Source organism: Trachurus japonicus, chromosome 20, assembly GCF_045865225.1.
Source record: "Trachurus japonicus isolate A0001 chromosome 20, Traja_1.0".
NCBI classification, from domain to species: domain Eukaryota; kingdom Metazoa; phylum Chordata; class Actinopteri; order Carangiformes; family Carangidae; genus Trachurus; species Trachurus japonicus.
This window is the reverse complement of record NC_140926.1, coordinates 22,148,837-22,174,795: the sequence shown is the minus strand read 5'-3', so window position 1 is coordinate 22,174,795 and position 25,959 is coordinate 22,148,837. Positions and strand designations below refer to the sequence as shown.

The 25,959-nt window shown below is 41.8% G+C and overlaps 3 protein-coding genes and 1 long non-coding RNA gene across 4 annotated transcripts in view; 1 reads left to right on the top strand and 3 right to left on the bottom strand.

Annotated features, from left to right (window-relative positions):
• Window positions 1-5,573, top strand: part of LOC146966887 (F-box/LRR-repeat protein 7-like) — a 30,126-nt gene extending 24,553 nt beyond the window's left edge. Inside the window, exons 3-4 of the mRNA XM_085762612.1 lie at window positions 1,490-2,107; window positions 4,691-5,573. Coding sequence (XP_085618738.1) covers window positions 1,490-2,107; window positions 4,691-5,427 — 1,355 coding nt within the window. The 3' untranslated portion in view covers window positions 5,428-5,573. The remainder of the gene's footprint in view (window positions 1-1,489; window positions 2,108-4,690) is intronic.
• On the bottom strand, window positions 1,722-3,015 carry LOC146966888 (uncharacterized). Its single transcript, XR_015034473.1, has 2 exons — window positions 2,900-3,015; window positions 1,722-2,100 (listed from the first exon to the last, which is right to left on the bottom strand). It is a non-coding gene; the product is annotated as an uncharacterized LOC146966888 (long non-coding RNA).
• Window positions 5,574-11,561: 5,988 nt separating the features above from the next.
• Window positions 11,562-16,880, bottom strand: LOC146966886 (TNFAIP3-interacting protein 1-like). Its single transcript, XM_085763590.1, has 10 exons — window positions 16,635-16,880; window positions 15,299-15,414; window positions 15,123-15,216; window positions 14,808-14,882; window positions 14,645-14,710; window positions 14,373-14,507; window positions 14,155-14,283; window positions 13,983-14,060; window positions 12,401-12,526; window positions 11,562-12,305 (listed from the first exon to the last, which is right to left on the bottom strand). Exons 1-10 carry the CDS (start codon window positions 16,635-16,637, stop codon window positions 12,174-12,176), a joined length of 954 nt encoding a protein of 317 aa, XP_085619716.1. The 5' UTR covers window positions 16,638-16,880; the 3' UTR covers window positions 11,562-12,173.
• Window positions 16,881-23,241: 6,361 nt separating this feature from the next.
• On the bottom strand, window positions 23,242-25,941 carry LOC146966885 (ADP-ribosyl cyclase/cyclic ADP-ribose hydrolase 1-like). Its single transcript, XM_085763588.1, has 8 exons — window positions 25,707-25,941; window positions 25,321-25,447; window positions 25,067-25,202; window positions 24,716-24,801; window positions 24,311-24,384; window positions 23,774-23,851; window positions 23,456-23,542; window positions 23,242-23,368 (listed from the first exon to the last, which is right to left on the bottom strand). The coding sequence occupies exons 1-8, from the start codon at window positions 25,859-25,861 to the stop codon at window positions 23,311-23,313; spliced, it is 801 nt and encodes a 266-aa protein (XP_085619714.1). The 5' UTR covers window positions 25,862-25,941; the 3' UTR covers window positions 23,242-23,310.
• Between the last annotated feature and the right edge of the window lie 18 nt (window positions 25,942-25,959).

Here is a 25,959-nt window from a genome sequence, read left to right as displayed (position 1 = left end):
TGCTGCTCAAGACTGGACAAAGCGATGGTGGTGTCGTAGGGGACGGGGGTCTTGAGGAGACACAGATAGCATCAGATCGGCGTCCCGGTGTGATGGGTTCAGATCCAAGCGCCTCCATCCAGAGAAAAGGCGGAGGCTCGCGTCGTCTCACGCCACGGTGATGGGATCCAGCCACCTCTTTCTCACAGCTGCGTCTTCAGCCGTTGCGGCAATCAGCGCACATCTGTCAGGAGGGCCTCAGTGTTTACACAGGGCTAACCGTACATTGTTAGCTCCAGCACCAAAACCTCCTCAGCTGTGTTGGCTTTGAAGCCACAGGGTTCATCTTGATCAAGAGGCCCTAGCTGTGACTGCTGCCCAAATGCCTGAGAGATAAAACGGGACACTGTTTTTCCCCCCCAAACACCCCCAAAAGACGATAACAAGACCCATGGAAACTCTTCTTCAGCGATGATAAAAGCTGGTGTCTCTGTTGGCATCGTCACCGTGATGCCTCCACCTCATTTTGTGGCCTTTTTGTAGTTTTTTTTGTTTCCACATATGACTAATTTCTAACGCAGAAACCGAGATGAGTGAAGGACTAGTGGAAAACATATTTAAAAGTTCAAGGTTGTTCTTTTTTTTCTTTTAGAAATCAAACTTGGAAAAAAACAGATCATCACAACAACAAACCAAAAGTAAAAAATGTATATATACCTTGCCTTTAGGGACTTGTGTAGTTTCCCTTCCTCATTTCTGTCTCTTTAAAGTTCTTTCTTTATAGACTAGTAGGCTATTTAAAATGCTAAGCTGGTTTTCTAGGTTGGAAATACTTAGTTTCTAGGCCTTACCAGCAGTGTATCCATTAGCTGTTCTCTCCCCCTCTGTGAAACCCACTCTATACAATACAGAAACTGCGGGACTGTTTTTAGTTGTCAGAAGTCGTTCAGAGAAGTGGGCGAAATGGAAATATAAGTGCACCGGTGAGTCAGGTTACAGTACTCATTGCAAAATGATTCTTGGAATGCACTAAATGTCACAGATTGATGATATTAAACAATGTATCTGAGGGTGGGTTTTTCCATTAATAGAAGTGGAAACAGGACGGTGCTGATGTTGGCTTCCACTCTGCCAGAATGGGAAATTGAGCAGAAAGTTCTCAGTATTTACACCATTCATTGTTCTGAGAAAGTCACAGACATCAGGACATCACAGTAAAAGTCTCAACACTGCTTATAGAGATCACAGGAGACCAGGTCTTTCAAAAGCTCCTGTGCTTTACACTCGTCAAGCCAGGACTGGATCGACAGATGGACAAGGAAGAAACTCTGAGAGACTTTTCTTGGCTTCAGACACTAAGGCCCAATCCCATTTCTCTTTTTTACCCCTACCCCTTGCCCCTCGCCCCTTGAAACGGAGCTACAAGGGGTAGGGGTAGAAAGTCAACCCCTACGAATTGGGACACCCCTTAACTCTCTCTTTTTCACATCCATCTTGTCTTTCTTTTTAGGTTTAGACTCCAGCATAAGGACTCTGAGCACCCCCAGCCCTGGTCTGATCCTCCCGTCCAAGTCCTCCTCCCTGTCCTCGCCCGCCCTCTCCAGCAACGGCCATGAGACCAACTCCTCGTCCTCGTCCTCCGCCCCGGCCGAGACGGTGGCCGTGGTCCACCCCCAGCCGGGCACTCACACCCGCTCCCGCCAGTCGAAAACCCACCACCACGCCCCCATCGACCTGCTCCCCGACCACGCTCTCCTGCAGATCTTCTCCCACCTCCCCACCAATCAGCTGTGCCGCTGCGCGCGCGTCTGCCGGCGCTGGTACAACCTGGCGTGGGACCCCCGGCTGTGGAGCACCGTGCGGCTGACGGGGGAGCTGCTCCACGCCGACCGGGCCATCAGGGTCCTGACCCACCGGCTGTGCCAGGACACCCCCAACGTGTGTCTGACCCTGGAGACGGTGGTGGTGAACGGCTGCAAGAGGCTGACGGACCGGGGGCTGCACGTGGTGGCCCAGTGCTGCCCGGAGCTGCGCCGCCTGGAGGTGGCCGGCTGTTACAACGTCTCCAACGAGGCCGTGTTCGAGGTGGTGTCCCGCTGCCCCAACCTGGAACACCTCAACCTCTCAGGTAAAGAGACAAGAAACTTTCCTTTCTTACTCGCCCTATGAGATGCGTCCATCTCACCTTACAGGCTTATTCGGTTTTTATTAACCCTCCTGTTGTCATTCTGGGTCAAATTGACCCAATCTGTCTGTCTCCATCCTTCCTTCTTTTCTTCCTTCCTTCCTTCCCTTCGTCCTTACTTCTTCTTCCTTCCTCTTTTGATCCAATTGACCTGATCTGTTCCCTCTCCCTCCATCTTTCTTTCCTTCCCTTTTCCCTTCCTTCTTTCCCTTCTTCCTTCCTTGAATGAATCTGTTCCCTCCCTCCATCTTTCTTTCCACAATCCTTTTCCCTTCCTTCTTTCCACAATCCTTTTCCCCTTCCTTCCTTCCTTCCTTCCTTCCTTCCTTCCTTCCTTCCTTCCTTCCTTCCTTCCTTCCTTCCTTCCCTTCGTCCTTACTTCTTCTTCCTTCCTCTTTTGATCCAATTGACCTCCATCTTTCTTTTCTTCCCTTTTCCCTTCCTTCTTTCCTCCCTTCTTTCCCTTCTTCCTTCCTTGAACGAATCTGTTCCCTCCCTCCATCTTTCTTTCCACAATCCTGTTCCCCTTCCTTCCTTCCTTCCTTCCTTTTTGACCCAATTAACCCAATCTGTTCCCTCCCTCCTTCTATCTTTCCTTCCTTTTCCCCCTCCTTCTTTCCTCCCATCTTTCCCTTTGTTCTTCCTTCCTTCCTTCCTTCCTTCCTTGACCCAGGAGGACAACAGGAGGGTTTTAAGGAGTGGCTTCTACCTTACATCACACACGTGTGGACTTACCTCAAAGAATTCCTCCTCTCAGTCCTCAGTCATTTCTCCTGAAGCTGGTAAAATCATTAGAGGAGCGGGGAGAAGCTCTGCCAACCTTAAAGCTCCCATATGGGAGAAGAAAGGCTTTTTTAGCTGAGAGCAGAACTTACCTCAACATGAGTAAGAGGGCTGGTCTGCTGCTTTCATTAAGGAAGTGACACAAATAACATTGACTTGGACAAGGCTTCGGTGGCAGAGCAAAGTCTGCACCATTAGCACCAGGAAGTAAGCCCCTTTGTTGCAAAAAATAGCCTTTGTAAAAAAGATGTGGTTTTTATTTGAAAAGCCAAAAATAATGAAATCAAATCTGTTTTGTAACCACCAAGGACACCAGACGTTGATTCTTATCCTGAAGAAATGACCACAGTTTAGGTTTTCCTGGAGTTGCTTGCACTCAAACGTTTTCCTGCTTGTAGGTGCAGGTATGCAGCCAAACTCAGCAGGTTTTTTACTCTGGCGCCCTCTAGTGGCTGTGTATTACTCAGTTTGACCTTCATGACAATCTTCTGTTGAAAGTAATGGGACAAAATCCACTAGTTCCATCCAATAGTTGTCCTCTGAAGTTTAACTGAAGTCAACATTTAATACCAGGTTTTCAAAGTCAGTTTTCTTCCTGTATTGTAAAAATAACAAAAGGCTAAAACTCGCCTCATGCTTTAACTTAACTCAGGGCAAACTCCTCCATTACAAGCTCATTAAAAACTCACACAAGGCCAGTGAACAAGACAAATGATTAAAGGGATAGTTCAACATTTTGGCAAATTCACCTATTGCCACAATCCCTATTAGTTATTATTACCTTTAATTATCAGTGCATGTTGTTTTGAGATCTGCGGGGCAGAGACGTGAGCTGCTCAGCGAACACAATGGAGGTGAACGGTACAGGTCCCCTGTCCCTTAAAACTAATCAAATACACAATCCAACAACTCCAAAACACTTTTGTGGACAAGTTGTGACCTGCACTTTTGCCACACTGTGAAATAATTAAGTATAATTATGTAACATTACGACACATGAAGCAAATACTCAGAACTACTGGCGCTTATGAAATCGCACCACCCAGCAGCCATGTCTGGAACATAGTTCCAGCTATGCATTTGCCTCAAAGACAACTCTGTCTCATAATGTTACATTATTATCTGATAGCGTGGTGAATGTGCAGGTCACAACTTGTCCACCAGAGCGTTTTGGAGTTGTTGGATTGTGTATTTGATGAGTTTTGAGGGACAGGGGACCTGTACCGTTCACCTCCTCCTTGTGTTGTCTGAGCAGCTCACGTCTCTGCCCCGCGGATCTCAAAACAGCTTGCACCGATAATTAAAGGTAATGAACCTATTCCTATGACTATAGTGATTATGGCAATAGGTGAATTTGCCAAAATGTTGAACTACCCCTTTAAAGCAAGCAAAATACCAGTGTTCATATGGAGACCTGAATGCTATGACTGGGAAATCGTGAGCTTAGAATTATAAGGTTCTATCTCCATTTTTTTCAAAATTGAGTTTTTTGCATAATATCATCCATTAGTGGTCTGTTAATGCCTGTGTGGTGTTATTTTTAAATTTTCAACATTTTTTGATTCGTTATTCATAAAATACAAAGGTTCTATCAACCAAAACACAAGCCGAGTTGGAACTTTGATGCTCAATATCTCGGAACTACCCTAAACGGAGATAGAACCTTATAATTCTAAGCTCAAATGTGTAAACCAAATCTATCGAAGATCCTAAGCTGACCATCTCTCCTCCCTCCTCCTCCAGGCTGCTCCAAAGTGACATGTATCAGCCTGACCCAGGAGGCCTCCCTCCAGCTGTCCACCCTGCACGGCCAGCAGATCTCCATTCACTTCCTGGACATGACCGACTGCTTTTCCCTCGAGGACGAGGGCTTGCGAACTATCGCCTCCCACTGCCCCCGCCTGACGCATCTGTATTTGCGCCGCTGCACCAGACTGACAGACGAATCCCTGCGCCACCTGGCTCTCCACTGCCCCTCCATCAGGGAGCTCAGCCTCAGCGACTGCCGCCTGGTGGGGGACTTCGGCCTGCGGGAAGTGGCCCGGCTGGAGGGCTGCCTGCGCTACCTGAGCGTGGCCCACTGCACCCGCATCACGGACGTGGGCATGCGTTACGTGGCTCGCTACTGCCCGAGACTGCGCTACTTGAACGCGAGGGGCTGCGAGGGGCTGACAGACCACGGCCTCAGCCACTTGGCCAGGAGCTGCCCCAAACTCAAGTCTCTGGATGTGGGTAAATGCCCCCTGGTGTCAGACAGCGGACTGGAGCAGCTGGCCATGTACTGCCAAGGCCTGAGGCGAGTGAGTCTCAGAGCCTGCGAGAGCGTGACGGGCAGAGGACTCAAAGCTCTGGCGGCCAACTGCTGCGAGCTGCAGCTTCTCAACGTGCAGGACTGCGAGGTGTCGCCGGAGGCTCTGCGGTTTGTCAGACGCCACTGCCGGCGCTGCGTCATCGAGCATACAAACCCGGCTTTCTACTGATGCCGTGGCGTTTCTTTTTCGGGACTGGTCCTCTGACAAGTGGATGTTCTAATATTCCTGCTATGGTGTTGGCAGAGTTTGGCGGCTGATGTGTCAGAACTGGTTGTAAACTGGTGTGCAATACTGGCCAGAATTTGTCTTTTTTTTTTTTTTTTTTTTAACGCTTAGTGACTGTTAATGCTGTCCTTTGAAAATACTTCACTAGAATGTATTTAACGTATTTATCTGTAAAAAAGGCAGAGAAGTACAGTATTTCAATATTCCTTTTTTTTCCAACATCACAATTTGCATTGTAACAACATGCTACAACACTGAGCACTGGGTACAGTTTGTGTTACCATTTTAAAGCATTGTAATATATTTTATTTTAAGTTCATCATCACCTTAAGGCCCTGAATCATAATCCTAACCATACATTACTGCATCTATTTATAAACAGCAAGTATCTTCAGACTAAACCACTAAGAATGTAGCTACAGAGCAGCAGCACAGCAGATCTGGTGATTTAGAATATACTCAGTTTCACTTTCTTTATGTTGTGTGCATATGCACTTTATGCAACTGTACTGACAATCACTTCAACTGAGCTCAAAGTGTCAATAATATTCCTCTTAATTGAAGGTTACCGATAGCCAAAGCCAGATAGAAAACAAACTGCTATGGGACCATTGTTGAAAATAAACAAGAACACATTGCTGCTATAACTGTGCCAATAAAATTCTTCTAAAATCCGCCTCCACAACTGCGAGTGTTTTACTCAACCCCTCATTACCATCTTAAAGGATTTAAATCTGCACAAGTACGGCAACTGGGAATATCCAGGAGTGCCATATACGGTATTTTAAAAGGTTGTGTTCAGCTTTAGGGGTTTAAAATGTGCAGGTTCAAAGGGCAGCATGCACAAACAGGGAAACAGAGCTTCCTGTTTTCATTACTATTGGAGACAAACCTGTCAGTCAGTCCTAAAAAGGTATCGTTCACATTAACAGTACTTACTATTGTTTGCTCTTTGGCTGTGAAAGATGCAGATTGTTTAATACCTGTAGGCCATATACAGCAGTTCAGAGGAGACAACTCTGAAATGAGAACAAATAATTTATTGAGTATAAGCATTGCAAGCTGAAGCACAGCATAGTTAGCATATTCTTGAGCATGGTTGCAGCAGGATTGATTGTAAGCATTGCAAACTGAAGCACAGCATAGGTATCCTTAAGCATGGCTGCAGCAGATTTGGCGTCAGGCTCTGTCTCAGTTATTCGTTCCCTGAATGATCTGGTATTGGACATTACAGGGAATAAAGCAGACCCCCTACAGGGGATCATAGAGACAGAGCCCACAGGTGGATCCTGGGGAGGAGGTGGGTTTGCAAAACCTCATGGGCAGCAGCAGCAGCAGCAGCAGCAGCAGCAGCAGCAGCAGCAGCAGCAACAGCAAGATGTATGCAGAAGCAGCAGCAAGGCAGCAGAGCATATTAGCTTCGAGCTAAATCCGGCACTTTTACATGACGTGATGTGCGTGTAACAAATTGTCCATTAAAGGGATAGTTCACCCAAAATTCAGATTTCACTCATTATCTACTCACCCTCATGTTGACTAAGAGCTGTGAGAATTTTCAGAGTCCTCCGTGCCTTCTCTGAGTTATGGGGGGGGGGGCGGGGGGGTCCGCACAACAGTATTTGTCCATATAATGGTTGTCAATGGATACCAACTTTTTTCGTAATATAGACTTATTTAATTTTTTTCAGGACAATTTCTCATGTTGGGGCTTCAATACTGTACAAGAGGGGCATTACAGACGAGCAGTATGGAGGTATTTGGATGTTTTTTGGTGTGTCTTTTTGGACGAAGAAAGTTGGTATCCATTGACAACCATTATATGGACAAATACTGCTGCAGCCCCCCCCATAACTCAGAGAAGGCACGGAGGACTCTGAAAATTCTCACAGCTCTTAGTCGACATGATAGGAAAATTTGAATTTTGGGTGAACTATCCCTTTAATGTGCACTGTCCTTGTCAAATAAACAATAAATGAAATGAAACGAAATGAAATGAAATGAAATAGCAGCGGCAGCAGCAGCAGCGTAGCCAGGGATGAGCAGGTAAACTGGGGGGTTTAAGTAGCCCGCCCTATTTGGAGGAGGAGGGCATGTGACTGATCAGCTGATCAGGATGGGCACAGCTTGAGTTGTCTGCCTGAACTAGCTCCGCAGGTTTCGCATCATTTATGGCAGTTATGGCTAGGTATACATCCTGTGTCTATGTGACCTGTACAGCCACTGAGTGCCAGTGGGTCAGTCACTTTATACAGCTGCTGTGAAAACTAATCCTTCACCTGTTGTTTCTCTGAACTGAAAGCAGGCAGGTACGTGACATGATCACAAAACAAGAATATCTCCACACAGATCTGGTCTGCTAATGCCTACATTTAGAGTGTTTTTTAAAGTGGTGCTGTTTCAAGCAAATATGCAGCTGTGAAAACATTTGATTCCTCTTTGTCTCAAAGTTCTGGACCTGGACCGTCTTGGAAAAACTGGCATGGTGCAAGGACTCTACGAGGGTGCAGAGCAGCAGGTGGAAGAGTGTTTAGACGTCTCGTTTGCTCATCCACCACTGCGGTTTACTACAAAAATGCTTAAAATTTGATTATACACCGACTCCTGATGGAGACTTTTTTTTTGGTTTAATTCAGCTTCAGTGTTGAATTACATTTGAAAAGCAGACTGAACTTGTTCCAGTCACTGGTTTGGAAAAGGATTCATGGATACAATTTTAACGAATGAAAGGTCTCGTTTTGAGAGTCAGCATAAATAGGACCGATACCAAAATAAATGAAATGAAAAGGATATTAAAACTGATTGATCAGCACATGTGCAAATACTTAAATATGCTATGAGTGCAGTCACACTAGACAGCAGAAGTGTTTCCAATGAAATCAAATGGTGGTGGGGGTCACTGTCTGTCCATGAACTTCCTTTTATTTATTTTTAGACTTTTGAGTTTTATTGTCCCTTTAAGGAAATTCTTTTTTCACAGTACCTTTTCATTTCACATTCCACCATGGGAACAGAGCAAGAAGATAACATCGGGCGCAACATACAATATACAACATATAGACACAAGTGTGCACATTTGAAAAAAAAAAAGCCCACACTCTGGCCTGTTCAGCAAGGCCTTTTGTTCAGAGTCGCTATGACAGCCGGAATGAGGCGGGCCCTTTTACCTGTGATGGCCCTGTTGTTGATATGTTAAAGGAATAGTTCACCCAAAATTCAAATTTCACTCATTATCTACTCACCCTCATGTCGACTAAGGGCTGGGAGAATTTTCAGAGTCCTCCGTGCCTTCTCTGAGTTACGGGGGGGTCCGCGCAGCAGTATTTGTCCATAATGGTTGTGAATGGTGCTCACTTTTCTTCGTCCAAAAAGACACACCAAAAAACATCCAAATACCTCCATACTGCTCGTCTGTAATGTCCCTCTTGTATTGAAGCCCATGAGAAATTGTTCCGAAAAAATTAAATAAGTATATGTTTTAAGCTTGTTTGTAGCGGAAGCTCCCAGTGTCTCAGTTCACTGCTCTTCCTGTGTCAGTGCAAATCTCGCGTGATTTGCACTGACCGGCGGAACAATTTCTCATGTCCGGGCTTCAATACAAGAGGGACATTACAGACGAGCAGTATGGAGGTATTTGGATGTTTTTTGGTGTGTCTTTTTGGACGAAGAAAAGTGAGCACCATTCACAACCATACTGCTGCGCTGACCCCCCCGTAACTCCGAGAAGGCACGGAGGACTCTGAAAATTCTCACAGCCCTTAGTCGACATAAGGGTGAGTAGATAAGTGTGATAATAGTGAAATTTGAATTTTGGGTGAACTATCCCTTTAAGCTGTGGTGGTTATGTGTGTGAGTTTGACTTTGTTTTTAACAGATAACATGTTGAAGAAGCAGGTGGAACAGTATGTGAGAATGGACTGGATCATGCTTGGATACAACAACAGGAGGAGATGGGGGGTAACATAAAGCGCTTTCAGATTGAGGATGAGTGACGGTCTTTGATGGCTCCTATTCTGGATGTCACTGATGTACTGGTCAAAAGTAAGTTGATTGTCCAATGTTAGCCCAAGGTATTTAACACAGTCTGTTATTTCCACTGCCAGGTTGTTGATGAGGATGGAGTTCTCACGGTGAGGTTCCTGTCTCAGTATAAAGGTAAAAATAAAAAAGAGAAGAAAGGGGGAGTGGACTTTTTTGAATTCATCTTTTATTCATTGCTTTCAGCTTCAAAAGTAAGAATAAGGCATTGAACAAAGAGCCCCTGTCAAAATCATCGCTTTTTAACATCCCTTGGAAACTTCTACAGTATATGTGAGTTTTCTAAAATTTGCTGCATGGTTCTGTATAATGTACATTTGCTTATGTGTATTTGGTATCTCATTTATGTCTGGAAACCTTTTTAATGTTCAAAACTATTAAACAATCATAGATAGAGATGTAGAGATTCAGAGATAGAGTTTCAGTAAAATGAAGTATTAGGTTGCTGACGGCCGGGCCTTGAAAGGAAAAGTCAGTTACTGCACTTCCTTCTCTTCACCAGTAGAGGTCAGTAGATGTCTTACATTTCTACCATCACTCTACCATATGATTTATTACTTGCTGTTTTTAATAACTACTTCAAACAGGTACCTGGAAGCAGCTGGGGCTTCCTGGATCAAACAGTCTTCAGTGGGTTCCTTTAATGGAGATCCAGACTCTGTCACTATCAGAGCCTCATCACTGTCTCTGTTGGCGAGTACAAAGGGGGGAAATGTAGATTGCGAGCGCTGATTTGATGAGCTGGGATATTGAATAAAGACTTTTACACATGTTTCACGGTAGGTCCTGTGTCCTTTGGCTCAGGGTTTGTTCCACAGAGAGATCACAGTGGGTGGAGTGGCAGCACTGAAAACCCCCACCGGCTATGGACCGGATATCAACATGTACCCATAATAATGACAGAAACACAGGATGGTGCCCTCTCTATTTCCTGTTCTAAACCATGCTTCCCTCATGAAGATGACTTTGACTGATTATGAGAGCAGCAACAATGAGAAACTTTACTTCATGCCATTTAAAGGGATAGTTCACCCAAAATTCAAATTTCACTCATTATCTACTCACCCTCATGTCATCTAAGAGCTGTGAAAATTTTCAGAGTCCTCCGTTCCTTCTCTGAGTTACGGGGGGGTCAGCGCAGGAGTATTTGTCCATATAATGGTTGTCAATGGATACCAACTTTCTTCGTCCAAAAAGACACACCAAAAAACATCCAAATACCTCCATACTGCTCATCTGTAATGTCCGTCTTGTATTGAAGCCCCGACATGAGAAATTGTTCCGAAAAAAATTAAATAAGTCTATATTCTAAGCTTGTTTGTAGCGGAAGCTCCTGGTGTCTCAGTTCACTGCTCTTCCTGTGTTCCGGCGGAACAATTTCTCATGTCGGGGCTTCAATACAAGACGGACATTACAGACGAGCAGTATGGAGGTATTTGGATGTTTTTTGGTGTGTCTTTTTGGACGAAGAAAGTTGGTATCCATTGACAACCATTATGGACAAATACTGCTGCGCGGACCCCCCCGTAACTCAGTGAATGAGTGAAATTTGAATTTTGGGTGAACTATCCCTTTAATAGGTACAATGACTAAACAGTAAATGATTTACGTCCTTTAATTAACAACTCTTATTGCCATCAGGGAGCCATTACCATGTCATTGGCATGTGGAGCCATAAAGTCACAACACATGGAGAGTATAGTGATGGTGTGTGCCAGAAAGGACCTTTGAAGGACATTTTACAAGACAAGGAACTCAGGTAACCCCTCCCCCCCCACCACCCATTATCCCCACACTGACTCTCACAGTCTGCTAAGAAAATAATGTGTGTTTAATAGATTACAATTCATGCCAAATAATACATCTGAAAAATGTAATAATATTGTGTTTCCAATGTTACAGTATTTTTCTGCAGGTATTAGCTGTTTCTTTTTCATTTACATATTGCACATGCTTGTGACAGGGGAGGATGTGATGTCATCGAGCCACTTTCCTGTTAAAACTGTATTTACTGATCTGTACAAAACATTACACACACATATGATTCAGTAGTTTATATCCATGATAAATACACAAGAGAAATTAGACATTTACACTCATAAATACACAGTTAAAATAAATGTTCCTGTACACTTTCTTTCTAGCCGTGTCTCTGAGAGGCCGCGGGTGCAAATGAGCAAAAAACTGAAGATCGAGATGATTCTCCAGAGAACATGGAGTCACGTGACTTTTATTCCTCCTACAATGAGGCTGTGTTTTGTCTCGGTCTTTCTTTATGAACAAAGCATACTGTAAAACACAAACTCCCTTTCATTCTTTATCTGCCTTTGATAAATATGATCCATGTCAATTTTGTGTGTGGTTGTGCAATAACTGATATCTCCCTCAGGACCAAAACACTGGGTAGAGTGTTTCATGTCAGTCTTTGGTGTGTCTTTTTTGTATCCTCCTATACATTTGTTTTTTCACACAGCAGGTCACCAAACGGGTCGTGTACCGGCAGAGTGGCCTCGTTTCAGTCGTGATGAAAAAAACCAACAACCTTGAGGTTGAATGTGCAGCAGACAGTTGGCGGAGGACTGAAACAGAGACAGGGCTCACTTCCTCAATTTTCTCCCGATAATCGAGCGTCGTCTCGTGATGAGTTTCAAGTGTCACAGTTTGTTATCATGCGCGTATCTCCTCTGTAGCTGCACGCGGTGCTGTTTGACCGGACGGACCTCCCACTTTGGACAATCTGCACAGACGCATTCGAGCACGGGTTGCGGCGGCTGCGGCCGAGCCAGCTGTCAAAACAGAAGAACTGTAATCAGCATCTTTTCGACCTTGTTTCCAGCAAACATGACAGAAAACAAGCATCTTTCACGTAAATGCGTCATACCTGAGATCTGAGCCCGTGGAGCTCATTGCGAGCTTTTCTAAACCGACCCTCCAGCTCCAAATATTTGTCCTTGAGTTTCTCTCTGTCCTTTCTCTCCGTCAGAAAGTCTTCCTTGTAGATCTCAGCCTGGAAAATGATGATAAGGAAATTATATTAGGATACAAATAGGTATTTAGGAGAGGGCACTAGAATCCAACCGTTTGGGAAATACCTGTGTACACTTCAGAGGGTTAATGCCACTCAGATTACAGTTTCATATCTTACATCAACAAATGAGAGTCGTATCGATTGTCTCATCAAAGTCTTTTTCCCAAAATGTGGAACTATCTCCTCCTGTTACCCCTGGACATTTTTGTCCACCTCTCACACTTTCCCAACTCCTCACGGTCTAATGAAAGGTCCCTGGGGCCTGATTTTTGGCAAGGAGGTGTATCTTTGGGTAAACTCTGGATGTCCAGAATTTCAGAATGAAAGTCCATTTTTTGGACCCGTAACGCATTTTAATCACATCCATGACCCTTTGCTGGACAAAAATGTCCACCTCCACCTCGCCTATGGGTTTTTTAATGTATTTTAAACCAACACTAAGTAACTTTTCAACCTTCATAAAATATTTTCATAACTTTTGTGATGATACATCGACTTACAACAAGTTGAATGACACCTCTGTCGTGGTCTGAGGGGGTCTGTATCTCTTTCTCTGGCACTAAGCAGCTTTGAGGAGCATGGTAGGAACCCTGCTCTCACTTTACTTTCACTTTCACTTTTGCGAGTCACAACAAGGAGGGAACAGGCAAAACGACACTTTAGCAATGGATTATGTTTGTGTTTTCACTTTGAAATGATCCACTGGAAACAGAAACTTAGTTTTGATGTCTTCTGTTAATTTTAATGCAGGATATTTACAGGGCTTCACGCTAGTGTTCATGGGAAATGGAGTCTTCCTTCAGGCAAAACACTACCGCTTTGGTCCACAGGCGCCGCCAAACTCAACCAAAACTGAAAGTTCTTTAGTACTGCTTTAAAGTAAAAAAAAATTAACTAACAGATATCACCATGAAACCTCCCAAGTTTATTACTCACATTAAAACAATTGTATTACAAGTTTTGTCAAATTTGATGTATAAATATGTAAATGAGGCAATATCTAATGAAATATGCGCTAATTTCCAGAACTGAAATCTGAACAATGGATGAAGCCCCTTTCAAATTTCTTGTTTTAGTTTGCTGGCATATTATAGTCAGACGTTTTCACCGAGGGGATTTTGGATATCTATTTTTATCACTCTGTAAATGAGACCAGCCCTAAAGCCCATAGAGCCCGATAGAATTTTTTTGATTTTGCAGCAAAAACAACTGGTCAGGAAAGGGTTAAAATTTTTGAAACCCATGTCAAAAGTGATTTTCATGTTTAGTCAAGACCCAGCCCAATATGTACAGAATCACAAATATTTTGGGAGTAACTGATGTCTGAATTTTGCCCAGGGGTCATGGATGTGGTACAAATTGAAGGATCATCCGAGGGTTAAAAACAAAAAAGCACAAAAACATTCTAACTACTTTACTGATGTATGACGCTCACCTGGTGTTTCCACAGGTCCTGTAGTGTTTCACTGTTCATCAAGGGCGGCTGAGCGGGCAGAAGAGTCTCCTTCAGGGCCTGCGTGGCAAAAACAGTGGCATTAACTTAAAGCCGTTGTTGAAGGTTTACGAACAACGACCATAAACGCTCAGGTTGTGGCAGCTGGTCTCACCTTGTTGAGCCGTTTGATCTCCTCGCGCTGATGCTGCCCTCTCCGGGTCAGGGTGCTGTTCTGTGCTCGCAGCTCTTCGGCCTCCTTCTCTACTCTCAGCAGCTCAGATATGACATCGATGTCGCCAGCCTGGGAACATGTTGATGAAGTTATTAAAGACATTTTACACAGCTAAGGGGATCATATATGCCTTTAAAAACCATAACTTATGTATTTACCCATTTGCTGTCTTCATCTTTGAGTGTTTTGGCTTTTAGCTTGTTACATGTCATGTTATGTGTTTCTGCTCCCTCGCTGGTTTCCTCCTCAAAGTGTCTGTTGTTTTGTTGCAGTAGTGCTTTTAAATCCTGGACCTGTGTGTTAAGCAAAGGAAAGGTCACATGACACGCACACACACACACACACACACACACACACACCGAAACAGCTCACAATAAAATAATAAAACAAAGTGACAAGAGCTGGGACTGTGAATTCGCCCCTTTCTTACCTTCTCTTTGTAGTACTGCACCATGGTTCTGTACTCTTTGGCCCATTTCTCATTAATAGAAAGAAGCTGAGTAAGACAGAAAGAACACAAATTTCATGAGTGCCTATAAGTACATGCATGTGTTTTGGGATGAATCTAAATCTCAGTTCTGAAATGTACTCACCTCTTGCCTTTGCTCCTCCAAGATAAGTATCTGTGCTTTCAGTCTGACGTCAGCGTTGGCTGCACACACTTCCGACTGCGGGGAATAAGAGGAACTATTCAAATTTGGCAAACAGTACATCCATTAAATGGGCAATTATGCAACACAACTGCATCCACTGACTTCCTTTTACATATTTTTGGAAGTTTTGCTCTGGACTGTTTCCAGTAACTCTTGAACTGGGTCATTTCTTTGTGGTGAGGGAATCAGACGGTGACTGGGCGAGAGTGAGTAACGCTCGGGCGTATCTTCCAGTGTTGCACATGGTGATGTTACCTGTGTGTCTTCCAGATGTCTGTCAGGATGGATGTCCACAGCTGTGGGAAGCTCCTCACCGGCAGCGAGCCGGTCCACCACACAAACATCATAGCTGTAAACACATCGTTTGTGTTAAGGCCGAGCTACAGAATCACATGAGGAGCTTGACATGAAAAAAAAAAAAAGCCCCTCACCTGTCTACGTTAGGCAGTGATGGATACAGTCTGTGAGTTGGTTTGTTTGTAGGAGCAGGTTCACTGGCCTGTGATCTGCCCACAGGGGGTCTCTCCATTGTGTTTTCATGCAGGGACTGTTCAAACACAGAGACCAAGACACATAATCAGACAACTGCATCATATAGCCTATGTGTAATGGCTGTTTGAAAAAACTTAGCATCTAAACATAAGCTTAAAACATGCCAGACTCTACCACTTTGTGAATTAGGGTTTTATCAGGTGTGTTTTGATTGCTTTTTAACATTTAATAGGTTAAAATGTAAAAGTGCTAAGCATACCATAGTGACTAGGCAAGGCAAGGCAAGGCATCTTTATTTATATAGCACATTTCATACCAAGGCAACTCAATGTGCTTTACATAAAGACAAAACTTTTTTTTTTAAAAGAGAAGCATAAAACAGAATAAAAACAAACACTAAAAACAGAGTTAAAAGCAAGAGCAAATAAAAGTAAAATAAAAGAAAATAGATAAAGTTTAAAGTTCTAGTTTGTAAGCATTAAATAAGTTGTTCATGATTCACTATACACATAGTTATAAACAGATAAAAGTGTTTCTTAATGCATTTTTAACTCTTATATATAACTATATATAACTAACTACTATAACTCTTGCATGAGAGGAAGCTTGTGTCAATACAAATAGTATTAATGACAATGACAAATGATAATATATGTATGTGCATGTATGTGTATGTGCAAATGAGAACTGGTGACAAACACTTGAAATTATGTCTATGGTAAGTTATAACCCATTCATTAAATGTATATGTTTGTGAATGAATCTAAATAATGAGACAATAATTGATAATAAAATATATACAAACACACACACAATTATTAAGAATATATAGCCTATAATTAATAATTATTAGCCATGGCCCCAACATTTCTCATTTGCAGTAGTTAAGGTACCATCCTTGAATCACTGTACTTTATACAATAACTTTACTGAGGTGAAATAATTCATTCTTCTGTGCTGCACTGATGAGGTGCAACACATTGCAAAGAGCTCAGCATGTGCTGGAGAAGCAGAGGCCACAACTGACTCAAAGCCACAGAGGATGTGAATTATCTCATCTCCACACAGTCATGTAGTCATCTAAACTTAGGCTGCACATGCCCTCACATACTGTATCTTCACACCACATCGTTTGACCGTAAAACCTATCAAACCCTCTTCTACCCACATCTCAGTGGGACATATGGGATATTTGTCGACTTACACTGCAGGTTAACTTCTGTAACCACACTGACACAGTCTAGATAAAACAAACTAGATGAAAAGTCAACTCACCATAGTGTAATTGTGAGGTGTGCAGTAGATCCCTCTATAAAGCTGAGAGGCATTGAAACAGCCGCTCACGCTGCATGTTAGTTATACTAAGGATCCCGTGTGACGTATTAAAACCAGCCTCGTCCAATCAGCTGTCGGGATTCCCTCTCCGCGGCCGCACCGGTGTATAGTCACGACCATAACGAAGGAAAGGAAAGTACAACTAGTTGATCAACACCCCGAGCGGTAAAAGACGCTGTGTTTATGGTACGAATCGATGACTAAGTGAAAAAAAAAAACTCTGTATTTACACTGTAAAAAATAAGTTTCTATAAGTTATCGTCCACTCAGCTGATTTTATCCAGTTGATCATTTAACTGTCTGTAATATAAGAGCTGCCATTTCAACTTCATCCTGTTAGTTTGGTAAATTCAATTTAATGTTAATTTAGAGGATAATATAAACTAAGCAAACAAATAAACAAACAAAAAAGGAACATTTTGAATAATCAAAAATGAATGAATACAATTTAATATATGATACAATAGAAAAAATGAATAAAATTAAATTAAAATTAATTACTTTATTAAGCCATATTTTACTATACCTAAACCTATATTGCTATATGTTGTGCCAACATGACAGGGAAGGGTTAACATGATTAAATGCACCACACACTATGATTACTTTAGCCTATATTTAATCTTAGCATAAAATCTTCATATAGACAGTGCTGCCCTAAGTGTTCTGACTTAATTAGGGTCCGGGCAGCTAAGCTGCCGGGACACTATTGTATTCCTAGGAATTCTTCTTCTTTCTTTCTTTCTTTCTTTCTTTCTTCTTCCAAGGAAGTCATACTTCCCATGGGCGAAAACTCACCAAACTTCACAGAAACATCCGACCCCATGCCAGATTCACTCAACTCCAAGGACATGTGCCCCCTCCTCCTAGGGGGGGCACAATAAGCGTTTAAATTTAAAAACTTTAAAAATTCCTACCAAACCAACGGTAGATGCTACAGTGTTGAAACTTCACCACAATGTAGCCTCAATACTGCTGAAACTTTTGTCCACTTAAACTCATTACAAATTATGAAGTCCATCACTCTGTTTTTTTCAATAACTGTAAAACTTTTAAAATGTATCTCCTCCCACAATTTTTGCTCAATTGTCACCAAACTTGCTACAGAGCATCTCCAGACCGTCCTCCACAAAACTTGTTTCTCGGATTTTTGATTAAGCAAAAATTGAGCCTACAGTGCATGAAAACGTTTGACTGTAAACACTACTGTAAACATATACCATCAAATTCTTGCTAAATACATTTTCAAACTTCCTGAAAAAAAATTAGAATATTTTGGAGTCATGGTTAATGAAGTTTGGCAAATATCAGAATTTTAATTCAAAAACTGAATTTTTGAGAACATTTTGAATTCTGCTCTCATGGGAACAACTGCAATCAATGTGAGTGTGGAATTTTTAAACATCAGATTTTCTCTTATGAAGCAAAACACTTATCATTAAAAACAAATCACCAACATTTTCATGCTGTCAAGATGCAATTTATGTATTATCAGATTTTTGTTTAGATGACTGAATTTCTGAAATTTTGACCATTTCATCACAACAGCTGCCCGGGCACCGACTCACCTGAGTGGATAAATGAAGCTACACAGCCGGTCTCACTACCAGCTAATTAGCTCAGCGAGTTAGGAGCTGGTTCTTGGTGTCAGAGGTTGTGGGTTCGAGACCCAGCAAGGGTGATGATGATGATGATGATGATGATGATGATGATGACAGATCAAAATGTCACATGTCCTCAAGCTGTTTTGCTGTCTAAATGCCATTTATGTATTAACAGATTTTTGTTTAGATAACATAATTTCTGACTTTTTGACCATTTTTGAAATCTGCCTTTACAACAGCTGCCCGGGCACTGGCTCACCTGAGTGGATAAATGAAGCTACACAGCAGGTCTCACTACAAGCCAATTAGCTCAGCCAGTTAGGAGCTGGTTCTTGGTGTCAGAGGCTGTGGGTTCGAGTCCCAGCAAGGGTGATGATGATGATGATGACAGATCAAAATGTCAGATGTCCTCAACACGAAACACAAGACAATTGTCCTAATGGTGGCACCACAGCAAGCTTCTAATTTTAAAAATCCAAATAGCTTGGACTGGACTATGTGCGAAGGCTCCTAACATCTTAGAGTCACAGTAGATGTTTAACAAATACATATCATTACCTCAAAAACTGATTTTTCTTTTTACTGTGGTTTCAAATCTGCCTACACGACAGTGAATGGCTTACTCAATTTGTGAAGCCACTGTTGAACTGCCACTTGTCAATTAGCTCAGTGCGATAGACAACGGTCTTTGGTTCCCGAGGTTGTGGGTTCAATCCTCAACTGGTCCAAATTGGACATTATAAGGACAACTGTCTTGTCTTCCTATTCTCCTGTTTGTTGCTCAGAATTGCCTAAATTTGCCCAAAAGTAGCCCGGACCCGACCCATCGCTGCGCAGCAGCTATAATTTTTTTTGTCATTGCAGCTCTTTCAAAATAAAGCCCCCCTCAGTTGGAGTCATTTTTTACAGTGTAACCTTCAGCCCGCTGTGTGAGAACTTCTCAGCGTGCCGAGCGCCTTCTAACTTCCTGGGTGGGTAAACCGCACACCCTGAGAATCCGGAAAACGTTTTTTTTATAAAGTCACCAATATCGAGATGAAACTGTCCAACAATTGAAAAAAAAAAAAAAAAAAGATATGTAAAAACCTCTGGGCTGCGGGTTATGGGAAAATCACACATCATGCAGGCTTATCGTCTTACACAATCTGCTGTTCTCAAAGGTGTTGACTCAGAGCGGGCTTGTTTCAGGGAAGAAAGAGAGAGGGGAAACTACGCCGCTGATCCTCCTCCAGTAACCGACACTCAGTGCAGGGGACGCAGTGTCCACTCATTTATTCTTGCATATAGAAACCCTCAGTCACTGTATCTTATTTTCCATATTTACAATACATGACGCTATGAACCCCCCTCCTCACTTTAACACTGATCTACAGTAATGCAGGATGAGAAAAGTCATGAAAAATGACCCACAGCCACCACCCTAAAAAAAATAAATTAAAAAAAACCCTAACCACCTGGTGTCCACTGTGATTCTTGCTGTGCCACTTTTTACTGCTGTGTGTATGGATTTTTTTTTAGAATAAGTTGAAGTTGGAGCTTCCACCTCCATTGATTTAATGAGTTGCCGGGAAGGTTTCGGCTGGGTATTCTGGAATATCCCACTTCACCCGCAGGAGAGTCGTTATGTTTATTATTAGGCTATTCCATGAAGACAAAAAATAAAATGGAAGGTTATTTTGTGGGTCAGATGATAATCATATTGAGGAAATAGCCTGTTAAATTATCTTTAGAGGAACACAACTATAGGCAAACAACCATATGATCCTATAAGACACTCAGGCCACAAAATGACCTGCTGTTTGTGGTCACGTTGTGTCTCTGTAGTTGTGTTGACACTGCTTTGTGTTTCCTTTGTGTCATATTTAGCCTGTGCTTCTTGAGTTCATTTTGTGTCTGTTTGTGGTTGTTTGAAGTCGTTTCAATTGCGTTTATTTTATATCTTTGAAGTTGTCGCACATGTGTTGTTGTCTCGCTTACGTAGGCTACCTCTTTGTTGTTGTTCTGTGTTTCTTTTCGATTGCTTTGCATGTCTTTGGTGCTGTTTTCAGACGTGTTATTGATCTGTAGCTACCCTTCTCGTGGGCTTTGCCTGACTTGAGGAGGAGTTATGGCTCAGATCCAGGTGAACCCTGACTCACTGCCGTGTTGGGTATAGGCCCATTTATGCTTTGGTTGCCATGCAAATTTAACCTCTGTTTTGTCCATCTCCTGCTATTAGCACTCCTACAGCAGCAATGGTTAATTTAAAGGGATAGTTCAACATTTTGGCAAATTGGCCCATTGCCATAATCACTAGTCATAGCAGTAGGTTTGTTACCTTTATTTGTCGGTGCAAGCTATTTTTAGAACGGCGGAGCAGAGCCGCGAGCTGCTCAGAGCTACGCTACGGAGGCTAATGGAATTTCTGTATAAATAAGTATATAAATAATATATTTATATATAATATACAATATAATTTCTTTCTTTTTCAAAGTCATCAAATACACAATCCAACAACTCCAAAACGCTTTTGTGGACAAGTTGTGACCTGCACATTCACCACGCTATGAGATAATAACGGAACGTTACGAGACGTTTCATAACGTTCCATTATTATCTCATAGCGTGATGAATATGCAGGTCACAACTTGTCCACAAGAGTGTTTTGGAGTTGTTGGATTGTGTATTTGATGAGTTTGATGATGGAAACCAAGAAATTCCATTAGCCTCCGTAGCTCTGAGCAGCCTGCCGCTCCGCCGTTTTAAAAAATAGCTTACACCGACAAATAAAGGAAACAAACCTACTGCTATGACTATAGCGATTATGGCAATGGGCCAATTTGCCAAAATGTTGAACTATCCCTTTAAATATAATAACAACCATGGCTTGTACGTCTACATTACATCCATTGTTTCATATCTTGCGCTATATGAGGAACCTGAGACTTGCACGCAAAGCTTTCCCAGCTTATCAGATTTCTCAACCTCTAATCTTGTTTATAGTTAGTTTTGGCAGGAGTTTGCTTACGCCCTGGGATAACCCCTCCACTGGTTGCCAGATGGTGACATATAACCATGGCATAAGATTTATAGACTGATATTTCCTCACAAACGAGATCAAGAAATTTGGAGTTTACAGATCTGCAGGACTATTTGAGGAAATCCTGAGACATGGAGAGCCTCATTCACATCTTTTCTCACACAGTGGTAGTGTGGTTTCCATTTTTCCCATCCTACCTCAAATCCACTCTGGCTTGATGAAATGTGATTGCCCTGTCTTTGACTGAGTGTCTTCTAGGTAGTTGTACAGCAGTAAGTGAAGTGGTAAAACCCAGGGTTGGATAAACCCCAGATTTTTTCCTATACATGCAGCCACCTGGTCCCATGCAGGTTTGCGCTGTGGGGCAGTTTGATGAAACACACATTAATTCTGAAATGTGCAAGCGAGAAAGTGAAACTGTAAACTAGGTTTTGACACAGGAATCCCCTTCGAGCGAGGGTGTCATGATCAGGTAATGACACAAAACCACTTTTGGGGCTCTTACTGTGTCAAGGGATCAACACTGCACTTGAGTAAAGCACATTTTGAAATACATTTCATTAGCAGAAAAAAAGTTTTTGGACACTTAGCTGTCCAAAAAATAATAATGGGGTGATATCACAGATGTTTTGTTTGTGTTACATCCCAAACCCAAATTATACCTAGATGTTTTAACCAATGGAACGGGGCAAATATATTAAGCAGAAGACTGACTGGTGATCAAACCATGTTGTTTTGAGTTTTTTAAGCCTTAAAACTAACATTAAGCTACTTAGCAAATGGGAAATGTCATGTCAAATGTGACCTATATAAAGTTTCACACATTTCCATCACAGACACATTTTAGTTTTACTCAGCTGATTTTTCCTCTTCTGACCTTGAAACGCTTGTTTTTGTCTTAGAAGCTCCAAATAAAGATTATAGCACTGCGTGAGCGTCAGTGACTCAAACTGTGACCGTGTTTACCGACATTACTGTGTTTCTCACAGTAACCCCCCTGTTGTGGTTTCTTTTTTCTTTTTTCTTTTTTACAGAGGGGGGCCTCCTTCATGCAACACCTGTGCAGTGAGAACCTTCAACATCTCTTCCCAGCACCGACACAGCCCCGTTTACGGTACGCGTGACACAGCAGCAAGTCACTAGGAAGGAAAGGGGAGGTTTGCACTGCGCTCTGTGAGCCTCCTCCTTCCTGCCACAACAATCTCACGCCTCAAGATTCAAGAGTCAACCCCACGCTCTTTATGTTCCGGTCTGCGTCAGCACGCGCATACCTGAAGTTCACACACATCGGTGATAAGTCATTTTGTGGCCTACACCTACAAATATAAAACCAAAGGTAGGTTTGATTTTCTTCATGAGCACTTTCTATCCAGTCGGTGGTTTAGCGGTTTTGCATATCTAGATGTATCTTAGACAGGTTGAGTTTCACGTTAAGCAAAATAGAAAGTGAAGATGATGTGTTGGACAGAAATAAAAGTAAAGGTGTACACATTCAAAATTGGGGAACAGAATAATTTCATACTTTTTTTGGTCCTGGAATTACTCAACAGAAAATCAAACCAAAGCATTTTATTATTCATGAACACCTTTTAGGTTTTTTCTCCATTTATTCCTGGAAAACAAACACCACAGTCTGACACATAACTGCTAAATCTGTTATGTGTCATGAAAGGTGTTACTTTAACATCTTTTCACATCTTTACCAAAAAAAAAAGGTATTTCAAAATGATTTTTTTAAAGATTTCAAAGACATGAAAAAAGAAACATTGTCAGTCTGTTCTGTACATCCATAAACATATGAAAGGATGTGAAAAAAACAACAACAAAATGACACTTGAACCTATTGCTAAACTTCTGGCGAAAGACATTTGTAGTGAAGAAAGAATTTTACCAGGAAACCACATACAAGTTGATGATTTGAGGACTGATCTGAGATCGGAACCAACAGAAGATCCATGTTTGACATTTTAGTCAGATATTTCATTCAGGCCCTTTAAAACAAGCAGGCTCCACAAGGCTTGCTGGTAGCGATGCATTTCTTGATATCATGCCTACAATGAAAGACAAAATAAGTTAATCATGGCTATGAGGAACAAAGTGATAAGTGATGGTACATATGGCTGTCTCCTTTTACTTACCCAGATATTTTCTTGCAGTTAAATCCAATTTCCCTTTCTTTTAGTTCTGTCCTTAAAGTCTGTAAATTTGAAGAGTTACACCTTGACCTAGAAGAAATACAAAACACAACGTGCACATTAAAATTGTAATTACTACATATTAAGATGATGTAATGCCAAATTTATTTCCAAATAATCTCATTCTTTCTTGGGAAAAGGGATATATTTGGTATGAACTACAGATCATATAGAATGTGACTACTTCCAGTGATTTCCATATTTTTCCCTGGAGGACAGTCTCAATAATGATGAAAAACAAGAAGAAAATGTTGAACTTACTCATCTCCGTTGATCAGAACAACATTCAGCTGCGTCACAAACGACCTTCTTAGATTCTTTATCTCAAGTGCAAGTATGCTACAAAGTAGATAGAACAAGAATGAAAAGAAGACGTTTGAAAAGGGACTCAAACCCTTACAGATCTCAGATGCCTCATCCATTATAGGAGGAACTCAATGAAGGTTACTTTTGCATGGGTTAGGTTAAAAAAAAAGGACGATTTATGAAAAAATCTGAAATAAAAATGTCTTATCACCAAAACATTTTGACTTACTGAATGTAGATATCAATACACCTACACACTCACTATAAAAAAAATATTGTAGATGAATTGTTATCCCTGCAATTGACCTTTGTTATAGAGGTGTGTTCATGTAACTGTTTATACTGCTAGTAATATATAGAAGTAATAGTAATATATGTGAGAGGTAAAAGTGACTGATTACATCAAGGCTGAAAACACTTCTAATCTGTCATAATGTTTGAACGTTCATTCATTGTCACAAAACTGTTAATAAATGGAAGTTTAATGCTCACCTGCTGGGATCAAAAGGTTCACTTTGGCCTCCATTTAACATTGCTGTGACTTCTCCACAGGCATAGAGTGCAAACTAGAGATAGAAAGACATGACATAAAGACATGGACGAGACACAAGATAATTATATCCTCTTATTTTGAAATAACTGAGCTTGTTAACTGTTAATTCATTATAAATGAGCTTGTTAATGAGAGATCTACCGGTATGTGCTAAGCCAGAAGCTACACAGATGCTGGAGTTAATATCAATACTACTCATCAATCAGCGTCATAAGATTTAAATCGAGGCCTATCAAGAACATGATGTCATCATCATCATAACCTTTAGGATGTCTTCATATCAGATGAGTCTTCGTCAGCAGCTAAGGATTGTTTCTGAGGCTGATCTCTTGTTGGGCACTTACTTGAACTGAGGCTCTTCTCCAGAACGAGTAATAAGGATTGTTCACACACTTATTATTGTACTTTGGGCACAAGTGTGTGAATGTTTCTAGAATAATAAAGACACAACACAATTAAATGTTAATTATCATTTTAATGTAGGTGCAAGGATGCTTGCTTTGGAGAGTTGATGACATAAAACTGAACAGACACCTCAGGGTGACCACTCTGACAGACAACAATCAGTGCACAGTGACCAGAATAACACTGTACATCATCTATGGATTTGTCTTGTGGCTATTGCTTTAATTACTACAATTGTAAATGGAACTATGGATCATATTGAAAGGTGTTGTGCTTTTAAAAGGTCTTACCTTTGCTGTTTACCTTTCCACACCAGATCTCATCATCCAGGATAAACCCCAACAGAGTTTCATCGAGGCTGAAACAGCCTGGATTATTTGTGGTGTACGTGTGGACGAAAAGCTGTGTGTCGCTCCAGAGGGTCGTCTAACCCAAAAAACAGTTCATATCACATTGTTAAATTCACTTTCACTTTTCATTCACAGAGAACTTTGCTTTCATCTGATAATTTGCAATAATTTGTGAGGTGATGTGTGAGGTTTACTTGGTTGCACGGATGATTTAAGTTATTCATGTATATCAGTGGATCGTAGGCCTCCATAGGAACTTCACATTGATCCCTCCCAACATAGGCTCGCTCAAAGACATCTAGCAGACGTTGACAGTAGTCCCTGAAAGGTGAACAAAGAGTGCTACTGTATCAAAGATGTGATTTGACCTTGTTGCAGTAGGCTACAGGTGCAGTTTGACATCCATCCCATTCATTGAAACACAGGCTACTGTTATCGTCTACAATTTGTCAAGCACACAGAGGGAGCACACACTGTTAATTCACTGTCATTTACTGTCAAATGATTTTTACAGGGTAAAATTACATGAATTGCACAATGTCAAATTAGAAAACTTCTGAGAACATGTAAGTTTACTTACTTTTGGACTTCCCCCATGAATTTCTCACATTTATACATGAAATTTAGTCTGAACGCCTCCGTCCGAGGCAGCAGTAGCCCCATTGGGACCCCAATAATAACGCAAAGCACTCCAACAACTGTAAGAGAGATGACCACAACCCAAATCGGACGCATTTTCTGTTTCTCAATTTAAAAATCTCAAGTGTCTGAGGAAATTGAAAGGGAACTCTCACACTCACCGTGGCCAGAGCTTATTGTTTCTTATAAATGAA